The sequence below is a fragment of the Fukomys damarensis genome, unplaced genomic scaffold, assembly GCF_012274545.1.
Source record: "Fukomys damarensis isolate Sample0158 unplaced genomic scaffold, DMR_v1.0_HiC HiC_scaffold_37, whole genome shotgun sequence".
NCBI classification, from domain to species: domain Eukaryota; kingdom Metazoa; phylum Chordata; class Mammalia; order Rodentia; family Bathyergidae; genus Fukomys; species Fukomys damarensis.
Genome location: NW_022900949.1, coordinates 29,404,940 through 29,418,051, shown reverse-complemented (window position 1 = coordinate 29,418,051; position 13,112 = coordinate 29,404,940). Strand labels below are relative to the sequence as shown.

Below are 13,112 nucleotides of genomic sequence, written 5' to 3'. Positions count from 1 at the left end.
GCTCCTAACAGGTTCTGCACCCCAGTTCTCCCCTCTGCTTTTCTCACTGCCATTATATGCTGCGATCATTCCACAGCTGCCTGTAATGAGAGTAATTTCTCATTTTTTATGGCTGTGCAACATCCCGTTGGGTGGGTGCTCCCCCTTTCCGACAACTCCCTGACGGTCGTTTGAGGTGTTTTCCGCCTTTGACCACTATGAAAGTGGGGCAATAAATGCACTTATTTTGCAAGATCTTTGTCCTAGACTCTTCCAAGAGTGAATTGTTTTTACCTTACCTGTTCTCCTATAGAGAGCCAAAAGGTGAATCTGCCAGCCGGGACGGTGGAGAGGCTGCCCCCCATCACAGCGTCAGGGACGGGAGCTGCCCTTCTCTCCCAGGCGAGGATCTCATCAGGGCAGGAAGATGGAGTTCCTTGCCCAGGACAGGTGTCCCCTGGTGACCTGCTGCTGCCCGCAGAGGCCTGTGCCAAAGCTCTGGAAACATCCAGTGAGAACCCCCGGAATGGCCTGGAATCATCTGTAGTACCTGACAGGGTTGGCGAGGCTCCCGCTAGCCAGGAGGTGGCATCAGGTGCAAGACAAGGAGCATCATCCAGCAGGCCTGACACTCGGCTTTCGGAGGAGGGCATGAGGCTAATGTCAGGGCCCATCCCTCTGTCTGCAGGGCCCCTGGGGCCCCCAGCCCTGACCGGGACGGCTCGCAGTGGTGGAGAAGTACCTCGAAGGTAAGGGGACCACTTCTTTCCGGGGAAGGGAAAAGATTAATGTCCGGCCTCAGGTGCAGCATGGCCAGTGGGCCAGAGACATATGTTGAGTGACTGCCACATGCAGAGGGCTAGTCCAGCCTCCTGGAGAGAAGACCCCACGTTTGGGAGCCTAGAGGACTGGTTTGTACCTGCTGCCCACTAGAATTACCTAGGGAGATTTAAGAAGCACTGATGCCCACAGATTCTGATTCAGTTATTCTGGAGTGAGTCTTGGGCATTGTTTTGTTGTTTTCTGTCTGCCTGTTTGTTTTTTCTTGCTTTGTTTTGTTAAGCAATGTTGGGGGTCGAGCTCATGGTCTCATGCATGCTGGGCAAGTACTGAGCTACACCCCCAGTCCTGCTTTAAACATATTTTAAAAAACACTCTCCAGGTGACTAACAGGGAGCAGGGTTAAGAATCATCAGGTCTTAAAATCAATAATAACAGTTAAAAATGGGGTTTATAGAGCGCTTTCCCTGAGCAGGCAGTCGCTGCACATTTTGCAGGCGTCCCTTTGTTCCCATGATACGCTCAGCAAGCAGGGGTGGTTGTTGATCCCCATTTTACTGAAGGGGAAACAGGCTCAGAGTGCTGTGGCTGCCAAGGGATTCCGATTAGGATCCGAGTCCAGTTACTGGTCTCCAGGATCAGTGCCCCTAATTACCACACTGGTTCCTCAGGCCAGCTTTTAATTAATCCTAAATAAGAGGGCCAGTCCTAGGGTGGTGCTTTCAGGAGGATTACACTGGATGTTCTGGAGGTGGAATTGTGGCAGCTGAGGATCAGAATGATCGGAAACCTGTTGACTCTCAAGCCCTCCTTTCCTTCTGCCTCTGTGGGGCAGCACATCCTGGTGCCAGAGCTCACTGTAGAGTACTAGGCTTTCCTGGTTTTTCTCAGAGGAGCTTGGTGCCCCTGTGTTTGCCCTGGGCTACTCTACACTTTGAGACCCCAGAGCCTGGCTCAGGGAGGAGATCTGGTTTCTGTGTTTGCTATGGTGATTGGCAGAGCAGTCCAGATTGTTTGTCAGCCTTTGTTCTGGAAGGGAGCCTGAGGGGTGGATTCCTGGCAGGCATCCCTGGGCCTGGGCCAGGGCCCTAAATTTGGAATCTGGGCTGGGGGTGAACTTGTTAGGGGGCCCAAAATGATTCTGAGTGAGAAGAGAAGATCTCTGTGTCAGTCAGCCCATGACCTGAATTCCAGGCACAGTAGACTGCAGCATGTGTAAAGAAATAAAGAGGTTACTTACTGCCCTCCTTTCCTTAGTGTGTGAATATATTTTCAGGAAAGTATATTTAAGTTAAGGGTCAACTGTGATTGGTAGGGCCTTTCTATGTGGAGTGTGCTGAGGCCATATCTGAACTTGGTGACCCTGAGTGTTCTGATTGATTGGCAGGGCCCGCCACGGGTACGTTCTAGCAAGAACCTTTGGATACACATGTGATGGAATATCATTCAGCCTTACAAGGGAAAGGAATTCTGACAAATAGCACAGCATGAGTCAACCCTGAGGACAACATACTAAATGAAACAAACCATTTACAAGAAGATAAACACTATACGATTCCATTGAAATGAGGTAACTAGAGTAGTAAGAAAACTTACTGTGGAGTAGTGCAACAGCAAGAAAGCTTTGGACACTAAAAGTGGCGTGTGTTTCAGTTACCTTCTCTTGTTGCTGAGGCAAAATACTTGACACCCAAAGTTAAAAATAAAAAGGTTTGTAGAAGTTTCAGTCCATAGTTGGCCGGCTCCAAAGCAGAATGGCATTGTAGAGGGGCAACAACTTCACAGGGGAGAAACAGTTAATGGCGAAGCAGGGCAGGTAGAAGGTGGCCAGCTGTGAAGCAGCAAGCAGCAAGCAGCAATTGACGGCAGCAGCCTCTTTCTGTCCCTTACAGTCTATCCAGGATTCGTGCCCTTAGGGCAGGTAGCACTCACTTTCAGGGAAAGCCTTTTGCAGAACTGTGCCAAGTTAATCAGTGGGCCAATTTAGTAACCACACACCCTTGATGCCAGCATCACAGGTTTAAATGCAGCATCACACACTGGATCCAGCCACTTCTGAAAAGCCCTACCTCTGACTGCATGAGACTTCTGGTGTGGTGGGGGTGCATCTAGATACAAGCCATAGCAGCATGGAACTGTGTGGCAGTGGCTTTGGGGTCATTGCATGTCCCATGCAGGGGAAGACCAGAGAGGGGAACATTGGTGCTGGCCTTCTCAGCTGACCACAGGATATTCTTCTGGAGAGCAACTACCTTGCCAGTTTTCTGTGTCCCTCAGTCTTAGAAAGAGGCCCAAGCTAGGTTTGGGGGGCCTTGGCTCGGATACCACGCTTCCTATCAACCCTTCCTTAGTCTCTCAGGGTGGTTTTGGAAGAATTACTGCCCCCTGCCCAATGCTTGGCTTTGGAGAGGCTGCCGATCCTTCAGTGTCCACCTAGGGTCAGAGGCTTCCCTCAGAGGTCCAGCACCTCAGAGAGCTGAAGAAAAGCCTCATTATTCTTTTATTTTTTCATTGTAATAAAAAACACATAACAGAATTTACCATCTTAGCTTTTTTTGGAGGAGCAGCTAAGGAGAGAACCCAGGGCTTCCCACATGCTAGGCAAGTGCTCTACCACTGGGCTACACCCCAGCCTGTCTTAGTCACTTTTAAATGTATGGTTCAGTAGCGTTATGTGTGTTCACACTGTTGAGGAACAGATCTACAGATAATTTTCATCTTACAAACTTAAACTCTGCACCCATTAAACAATAACTCTCCATTTCCCATTTCTGTTCCACCAGCCCCTGGTAAGCATCATTCTGCTTTCTGTCTTTGTAAGTTTAATTTCTCTAGTTGCCTCTTCTCAGTGGAATCACAGTGTTCATCTTCCTGTGCTTGTTAATTGCACGTAGTATGTTGTCTTCGGGGTTCATTCATGTTGTACAATTTGTCTAAATTTCTTTTCCCTTTTAAGGCTAAACATTCCACTGTATGCGCACGGTGTACTTTGTTTATCGATTGACCCCTTTGTTTATCATTCACCCACAGCAGAACTTGTCCACATTGCCCAGCAGAGTGCAGACCAGAGTCAGGCTGCCTGACTTCCCCTCACCCCCATACACATAGAATAGGGCAGTGGGTTGGGTTTTGATCCAGCAGGAAGAAGCCCCCCAAGAAGCAGCCGGCTGGAGAACAGCTCTGAGAGGGAGGCCTGACACCTGCACACGTGGCTGCCGAGTCAGGGTCCCTCCTCTGAGCGTCGTGTCTTAGTGTCACCGCGTCTGGGTAGTGAAAAGCAATGGAGTGGACCGGGAGGCAGGGCCAGGGCGCCAGGTCTGCTCTTCTGCTCCACAGGCACGGAGGCTCAGCACAGCCAGGGCTGCTGTGCTTGATTTTAATCAAATGTGTCAGACCTGGGCTTTCAGTGCGGTGTTACACTGGGTTCCTCCTTCTCTTCATTTAACAGGAAGGGAAACTGAGTCCCAGAGGAGGGTGAAAAACCTTCCGGCCTCCCACCTTCAGGCCACGATCCTCCTGGGACAGAAGCCTCAGGGATGCCTGGTCTTCACCCTTGTCCACTCTAGGTTATCTATCTCCAGCCTTCCCGGACCTTCCCCTCACGGAGTACCTGCAGCCGGTGTCACCATCTGTTCCCTGAGCCGGCCCCTCCCCTCTGTCCTCTCTGAGCAGAGTGGTCCAGGACGCAGAGGGACAGGAGTTGGAGTCTGTTGGTTCCAGCCACAAGATGACTCTTATTATTACAACCCTGGTACAGCCTTAAAGTACACATGGAGAACTGGGCCAAGGAGCCACTGTCAGTGATTGACAGCAATAGCCTTTGAACCCGGGTCTCTTCTCATTGCAGTTCTTGCTTTTAATCCTCAGGCCCTGTTTCTAGGGTTTTTTGTTTTGTTTTGTTCTTGAATCCAGGAATGGAACTTGGGACCTTGCGTTTGCCAGGGAAGCGCAGCAACACTGAGCTAAATCCCTGGCCCTCTCAGGCCCTGTTTCTCTCCGCCCTAGGGTCTCCATTCATGTGCACCAAGTGGATACTCCTGGGGAGTTGCTTGTGACACGAGGGGGCAGCCTTACACCCACTCTCCCTGCAGAGGCTCCCACAGCTGCCCACCCAGGTGAGCAGGACCTTCCTGGGCCCGGGCGCTGCTCCCAAGCCACTGGGACTGGGTCAGGAGCGCAGACTTCCCTATTGCCGAGGAGGAGCAGCCACCCAGCAGATGAAGAGGAGCGGCGTTGTGGGGCTGAGCCCATCACAGGACTAAGCACGGCCAGAAGGGACGAAGGAGATACTGCTGCTGAAGCCCTGGGGATACAGCAAGGAAAAGGCCCAGGAGCAGGGCACCCGGATCCTGGGAAAGACTTTGCAGCTGGAAGCTCCAGAGGAGCTGACGCAGGAGGGAGGTCACCCTCTGCTGCTGAGGCTGGCAGCACGGTTCTGGGTAAGCGAGGCCGTTCCTTGGCTTCACACCCGAAACAAACCCTGAGATAGGCTGTACCTCCGTGGGCTTTCCTGCTGCTTCCAGGGTTAAGAGGTGCGGAGCTGGGGGAGTCTGGTTGATGGAAACAGCATGCCAATACTTCTGGGGCTGCAGACGGAGATGTAGGAATACAAAGGGCCGAAATCAGATAGGCTGGGGGTGGGTGGGAGGGGACCCGTACGGTCCAACTATGTGGATTTCTTCAAGCTACATGCCTACCTATTTAACTCAAATATCGGTATCATTTTTCACGGAGAGAGAGAAAGACCCTGTTAAAAAGCAAAGACACCTAACTGGTGTGTATGACCACGCTCAGCCATTCCCACCAGGATGGGCAGAGGGCGGTGAGGCGCTGGCCCACTGCTGACTCAGTGGGGGCCTGGGAGGCATCCTTGTGCTCTTGGGACCCAAAGGCTCTCAGCCCCTCTGGCTCTGGGTCACTGCTGAGAACTCCTTACAGAAGAGCCAGTTCCCTACCCAGAGCCGGCGACACCGACATCCTGCTGCCGCATCTCTCAGGACTTCATGTGCAAACTGCTTCGTGTCATTGTGCTCGGTACATGTTCTAGACTCTCTTCCTTTACTTCATATGATATTTGTAGGCGTTTCTGTCATCTCTGAAGGATGAGATCTTTTCTAAACTATGTTTACCTTTCTGAGTACAAGCTGTCTTCTCCTCCCTCTGCAGACCACTGTTCCTTCCTCTCCCCTGTCCTGTGCCCCAGCTCTGTCCTCCGTGGGCTGCCTCATGGCTCTCTTGCCCTCTAGCGTCTGGTGGGGAAGAGCTGTAAGGAAACCAGTTGTGGAAGGAGAGAGAAGGTGGATGTTGATTTCTCTAGCCGCCTCCCTCTTGTCCCACCTTTGCTGGTTCTTCTCAGGTGGGTGCAGTAGTGCACTTCTGTGACCCCAGCTAATCAGGAGGACTTTCAGAGAGCATTGCAACATGAAAGCCAGCCCAAACAATGTATTGAGACCCTGTCTCAAAAGTAAGACAAAATAGAAGAAGCTGGTGAGGTAGCTCACTGGCTGGTGGAATGCTTGCCTACTGACGAAAGTCCCTTCACTAGTCTGTGCTCACGACCCTGTTCTGGTGTGTGCTCTTTCCTCCGGTCTGCACTGATCCACCCAGGATGAGCAGATGGTATATAACTTTGTATCCTGTAAAGAGCACTATCCTAGTGGCCAGGAGACCTGGGTTTGAATCCCAGATTGAAACTCAGATTCCATCTCCACCAAATGCGTGGCTCACTCAGATAATTGTTGAGTAGGGGCTTTCAAATACCAGGGCTGGGAAACCGAGTGAGCTGTAACACACCTCCGGGTAGGGAAAGGCGGTTGCACTTTGGGGATTCACAAGCCCCTCTTCTCCTACACAGATGACAGTCCAGCCCCCGCAGCCCCCTTTGGACACCGGGTGGTGAATGTCAAGGAGACAGCAATCTCGGCAGGTTACACAGTGTGCCAGCACGAGGTCTTGGGAGGGTAGGTGGGCTTCTGCCTGGTGGGGAGCGGGGGTGGGAACAAGAGCTGGGGCCTCGTGGGATGGTTCTCAGAACTCAAACCCAGTCCTGCCCAGTGGGAGAGTAAGGGACGGCCCACAGAGAGTGGGGTGAGGAGGAGCCCTCAAGTGCAGGATAGCTCTCTGGTATGGGAGTAGGGGAGCAGGAGAGGTGACAGCAGAGCTGACATGGGCACAGTGAGGAGGATGCTCTGCAGGACAGAAGGGACCCTGTGGTGTGGCGTGAGGTCAGGGGATAGTCCCTGAGATGCAGGAGGTGAGGGTCAGGAGGATGACCCTTTGGATTCAGGGTAAAACCACACGTTGAAGGAGTTATTTTCCAGGGTTCAGCATAGCCTGTGTGGTACAGGGGCAGTGACTAGGGCATGCCCTGGCATGTAGGCTGTCTACATAGTGTGTGTGAAGGGAGTAGGACCAGGAAGCCCAGGGACAGGGGACTTAACATGCCTGTGGTACACTTCTTGTGCTCTCAGCCCTCTGTGCCCATGTGTCTCGGTAGGGGCCGGTTTGGCCAGGTCCACAAGTGCACAGAGAAGTCCACGGGCCTCCCACTGGCTGCCAAGGTCATCAAAGTGAAGAGTGCCAAAGACAGGGTAAGGCGTATGCTCTGGGCCAGTCAGGTCCTTCTAGCCAAGCTCAAGTCTCCTTCGCTTCCTTTGTAGGCTCCCAGGCCTGCATTGCCCCTCCCTGCTGAATAGGGAACCCAGTGCTTTTCCCGCCTCTTTTCCACAACTCCTAGACCCCATTCAGAAAGTTACCTCACAGCTACACATGTGGCTGTCTGGCATGACTGTGCCTGTGGCCCTGTGGGCAACAAAGCCCTTTTCTTCTTGGGCTGCAAGTTTCTTGTTGGGATTCGGGTGGGTTTAAGTAAGGTCCTTTCTCTGTTGCAAGGATGTGGTTGGGTAGGGAGTCAAGGAGACCTGGTGTGACAGCGGGGCATCAAAGAAGGGTTGTGTGCCTGTCCATCTGTCTTGGGAGGTCAGCCTGGCTCATCTTCTTGACCCGTTTGCTTGGAAACCCCCTCTTTTCTCTTTCCACAAGGAGGATGTGAAGAATGAGATCAACATCATGAACCAGCTCAGCCATGTGAACCTGATCCAGCTGTACGATGCCTTTGAGAGCAAGAACAGCTTCACCCTCATCATGGAGTAGTGAGTGTCTTAGGGATGGGGCAGTGGCTTCTCCTTGGGCAGGGCCTTCACTGTCGGCAGAGCTGTCTTTCCTCTCCTCTCCTCTCCTTTCACTGGGGGACCCAGGGTTGTGCCATCCCAACCCCTCTTCCTGGGTGTGGCTGCTTGAACTCTAGTGTGAAGCACAGAGGACAAAGCCATATTGTCACAAACTAGCAGCCATTGAGCTTGCTTTGGCCTGCAGATATTATGTCACATTGACTTAAAAATATTTTAGAAATTTAGTAATTAGAGAATTTTAGTTGTTAATATTTGGAAATTGGAAAAGTTGGACAGTAGAAATTGGGTAATTGGACAGTAACGTTGGACTGGTGTTCTGGCCATAAGTGGTGCTGGGTGGCGCTCACAGTGGCTGCCCTCTGTGGACAGGGCTACTAGTTCCCATTAACCACAGTCCCTACCACTGCCTCCAGTGTCACCCCCTGGCCCAAGGCCGTGGCTTAGAGACCAATTATATTCGTGCTTATATTGATTTTTTTCTCCTGGCAAGGAAACATTTGTCATGCTGTGTATCTGTCAAAAGTGGAAAAGCAAAAGATAGATGAAGGTGTGTTTTCAGAAAATTTTTGTCTCACATCTAATCTAAGTTTTTGACTTAGGCTTCTTCTCCTGTAAGTATTCATTGCCTCCATCAGCAAATAAGTTTGCAGCCCTGGCCCAGATTATCCAGAGTGAGGCCATCCTGCCTTTTCTTTGGCCCAATCATGTCCTTTTTACCCTGTGCACTCTTTGCTGGAATGGCCTGAACGGAAGTCCTGACACAACCCCCGCTGGTCATGGTACCGGCCCTGTGACTGCTGGTGTAACCAACCTTGATTTCACCTAGGCAGTCTTCTTGGAGAAAACAGTGGGCAAGTCCTCAGAGGGCTGCTCAGCCTAGTGCTTGCCTCTCCTTTGCTCCGGCAGTGTGGACGGGGGTGAACTCTTTGACCGGATCACAGATGAAAAGAACCACCTGACCGAGCTGGATGTGGTCTTGTTTACCAGGCAGATCTGTGAGGGGGTGCATTACCTCCACCAGCACTATGTCCTGCACCTGGACCTCAAGGTGGGTTCTGCCCTTGGCGTATGGAATGTGGGCTCCCCAGTTCCTGAGCCTCTGGTGCACTTCACTGTTACAACCTCTGTGAGCAACCCTGCCTTCTGTCCTGTCTCTGCCTTGTCCTGGAGTCTAGAGCTGGCCAATCATGCTGCCTCTCTGAGCCTTGGTTCTTCCATCTCTAACATGGAGATAATTGAACTTCTTTAAGTACTTTTGGAGGATTAAAGGATACAAGGACCTTTCTTCTTTAAAAATATCTTAGTTTTGTTTGTGTTTTTTTGTACTGGGAATTGAGCTCAGAGACTTGCCCTTGCTGGGCAGACGCTGTGCCACTGAACTAAATGCCCGGCCTGGATGGCTTTTTTTAAAGATTAGTTTTAGAAAAATTCAAAAGGAAGACATATTTGTGGTGACAGATCTGGGCAATACCAAAGTATGCACAGAGGGAGGGTTTTTTCCCACACTGTCTCCATGAAGAGACGTCTTCTCTATGAGCAGCCTGCTACCAGACACACAGACACACACAGGGAAACGTAGGCTGCATCTTATTATTAAACTTGCTTCTTTCAGTTAACAGTGCACTGTAGACATCTTTCCTCAGTCTTTCGAAGGGCTGAGTGATACTCATTACATGAATGCATTGCATTTTCTTTTGTCTCCCAGAAGTCTCTTAGGCATGTCCTCTACGTAGAGCCCTGTGTGCAGTGGTTGGCTGGCCAGAAATACTTGATACATGCGAGTCCTTTCTGTGATTTTTCTAATCCATGGGGCCAGCGGAAGAACATTTCTGCACAGCTTGCTGCAGAAAGGGCTCCTTGCAGGACAGGGGAATAGGTGCAGCTCCAGTAGGGGTGCAGGTTGCTCCTTCTGAGCGTCTTTGTGGATGGGCATCAAACCGTAAGGTTGGGGCGGGATGGGAATTAATCTCAGTCTTCTGCTCGCTAGAACTAATTCCAAGCTTTCTGGACAAGCCCCTCACGGGATGGGAATGAGGGAAAGTGCAGGAGTCTGCTCTGTATTTCTGAGTCTAGGACCAGATTTGGGGCAGGTTCTGTAACCTTGCAGCGTTTGCTGAGGTCCATTTCCAAGCCGAGAGCAGAACCGGTCTCAGTTAACTCGTGTCTGGTTGTGATCTTGGAGAAAGTCCCTTGAGCTCATCAGCTGTGAAGTGGGAAAGGTAACACTGCTAACAAATGTCGCATGGGTTAGAATTCGGAGGAAGCACTCAGTACTGTGCTGTCCGACTCAGCAGTCGCCAGCCACGTGTGGTAATTGCATACTTGAAATGTGGCTAATGTGACTAAGGTAGTGATTTTCGGTTTTATTAATTTTAATTAATTTATATGTAAAAACTGACACTTAATTCAGTTACTGAAAAAATTTCAGTGTATTTGGAGCAACTTGTATTCACTTCTCAACTATAAATTTCCTGAAGTCTAAACACAGATTAAATAACTGATGAAAACTTAGGGTTGGGGGGCAAAAAAGAAAACTTAGGGCCTGTTTTGAGATGTTCTTTAAGTATAAAATAGTGGATTTTTTAAAAAGTGGACTTAAAAGACATATCCTGGGGAGCTGGGTCTGGTAATACTCTCTGGGAGGCTGAGTCAGGAGGATCACAGCCTGGGCAATTTAGCTAAATTTTGGTGCAGTTTGAGCCCAACCTAGGCAATTTAGCAACTTAGTGAGATCTTGTCTCAAAAAATAAAAAGAGACTGGAAATGTAGTTCAGTGGAAAGGCCCTGGGTTCAATTCTCTGTAGCATAAGGAAACAAAAAATGTGAAATGGCAGCTCACGGAATGGGAAAAGATATTTCCAAATCATATACCAAATAGGAGATTTATATCTATTATATATATATATATTTATTCATTAAGTTTATAGTACATTTTAGGTATACCATATGATGACATTCATCATTGGGAATTTATACCTTTACATGATACATCTTGGTTCTTATTTTTTTCTCCATTCTCCTATCCTCCCTTCAACCCCTCTACCCCTCCCTATTTACAAAGACTTTGTTTCTGTTATTTCCTTTTCCCGTGTTTATTCCTTTCCCTTCTTTCCTTTCCCCTATCTCCCACTTCCCCTTCCCTTTGGGCCTTTTTTTTCCCAGTTTTACATTCTCTATTATACTTTTTTTTTTTGGTACCAGGGGTCAAACTCAGGACCTCGTGCTTGCAAGGCAGGCAGCGGAACCACTGAGCTAAATCCCCGGCCCTATCTGTTATACATTTTGATCCTCACTTAACACTTTCAGTTTCTCAAACCAGAGAAACTATTCGGTATTTACACACGTGTGTCCTGTTCATTCCACTTAAGAGTATGGCCTCAATATGCAATCATTTAGCTATAAATATCTCTAGTTTCTCATTCTTTTGGATGAGTAGTACTCCATTTTATTCAAAACAAAACAAAAACAAAAACCCACATCTTCTTTATCCAATCTTCAGTTGATGGGCTGTTTCCAAGATTTAGCTATTACACACTGTGCTGCTATACACATGGGTGCACTTATATTACTATGCTGATTCTTTACTCAAAAACCCACATCTTCTTTATCCAATCTTCAGTTGATGGGCTGTTTCCAAGATTTAGCTATTACAAACTGTGCTGCTATAAACATGGGTGCACATATATTACTATGCTATGATTCTTTAAATTCCCTTGGGAAGATACACTGCAGGGGAATAGCTGGGTCAAATGAGACCTCTAATACTAGGAGAATATATTTTTAAAAACTCTCTTAACTCAATAATAGAAAGACAAGTCAATTAAAAAAGGTGAAATGGGCCGAGGATGTAACTTAGTGTTAGAGCATTTGCATAGCATGTGCGAGGCCCCGGGTTTGGTTTCTAGCACTGGAAAAAAAAAGGAAGTGGTGATGGGATTTGAATAAACATATATCCAATGAAGATACACAAAGGCCAATAAGCACATGAAAGCATTATCAACATCATTAGTCACTAGTGGAATATAAATCAAAGCAATAATGAGATACCACTTCATAACTCCTCCACTGACTAAAATAAAAATAAAAATGACACGTGTTAACTAGGATGTGGAAAAGTTTGAACTCTCAGACACTATTGGCAAGATTGTAAAATGGTACATCCATTTTAAAACCAGTTTGACATTCCTAAAAATATTAAAAATGGGATTACCCTACGACCCTGCAATTTCATGCCTAGGTATATACTTGAGAGAATTGAAACATAAGCAGGAAAACTTCTACACAAATGTTCTTACCAGTGTGATTCATAACAGCCAAAAAGTGGGAACAACAGAGATGTTCATTGGCTGATGAGTGAAGGAATAAAGTGTGATAAACCCATGTAATGGAATGCTATTAGCCACGGGAAAAATGAAGCACTAATAAATATTATATGTACGAAACTTGAAAATATTATGCCGAATAAAAGAAGCAAGACACAAAAAGCCTGCATATTTTTATATATAAATCCTCAATATAAGCAAATCTTACAGAGACAAAAAAATACATTTTCAGATGGCAGGTGATGGAGGGGAGTGAGGAACCGACAGTGACTGGTGATGGGTGTGGCGTCTTTGTTTGTTTGTTTGTTTGTTTTAGAAAGGATCTCACTATGTAGTTTAGGCTGGTCCTGAATTCACTGTATAGGCCTTCCTGCCTCAGCCTCCTAAGTGCTGGGATTACAGGTGTGTGTCTCCACAGCTGGCTAGGGTGTATTTTGTGGGTTTTGTTTTGTTTTGTTTTTGTTTGTTTGTTGAGATAGGGTCTCCTATGTAGCTTTGGTTAGCCTTGAACTCATCATGTTGCCTAGCTGGTCTTGAACTCATGGTGATCCTCCTGCCTCATCTTTTTTTTTCCTTAAGTGATGGAACTATTTCTAAAATTAGATAGTGGTGATCATCACACAATTCTGTGAATATACTAAAAAGTCACTGAATGAAGTCTTTAAAATGGTGAATTTATTGTATAATTATATTTCAATAATGTTATAAAATATTCATGTTTCTTTTTACTTTTTAAATATAGCTGCTAGAAACTTTGACATTATATGTGTGGCATATATATATATATATGTATATATATTTATATATACATATATGTATGTATATATATCCCTATTATTTA

General features: G+C 47.8%; 1 protein-coding gene across 5 annotated transcripts in view; it reads left to right on the top strand.

Annotated features, from left to right (window-relative positions):
* The window catches only part of Mylk3 (myosin light chain kinase 3), a 52,313-nt gene that overhangs the window by 23,489 nt on the left and 15,712 nt on the right, over positions 1 to 13,112 (top strand). For all 5 annotated transcript variants that reach the window (XM_019206512.2, XM_019206511.2, XM_019206514.2 and 2 more), the window contains exons 3-8: positions 293 to 728; positions 4,765 to 5,198; positions 6,614 to 6,719; positions 7,256 to 7,349; positions 7,801 to 7,910; positions 8,856 to 8,997. In XM_019206512.2, coding sequence (XP_019062057.1) covers positions 293 to 728; positions 4,765 to 5,198; positions 6,614 to 6,719; positions 7,256 to 7,349; positions 7,801 to 7,910; positions 8,856 to 8,997 — 1,322 coding nt within the window. The remainder of the gene's footprint in view (positions 1 to 292; positions 729 to 4,764; positions 5,199 to 6,613; positions 6,720 to 7,255; positions 7,350 to 7,800; positions 7,911 to 8,855; positions 8,998 to 13,112) is intronic.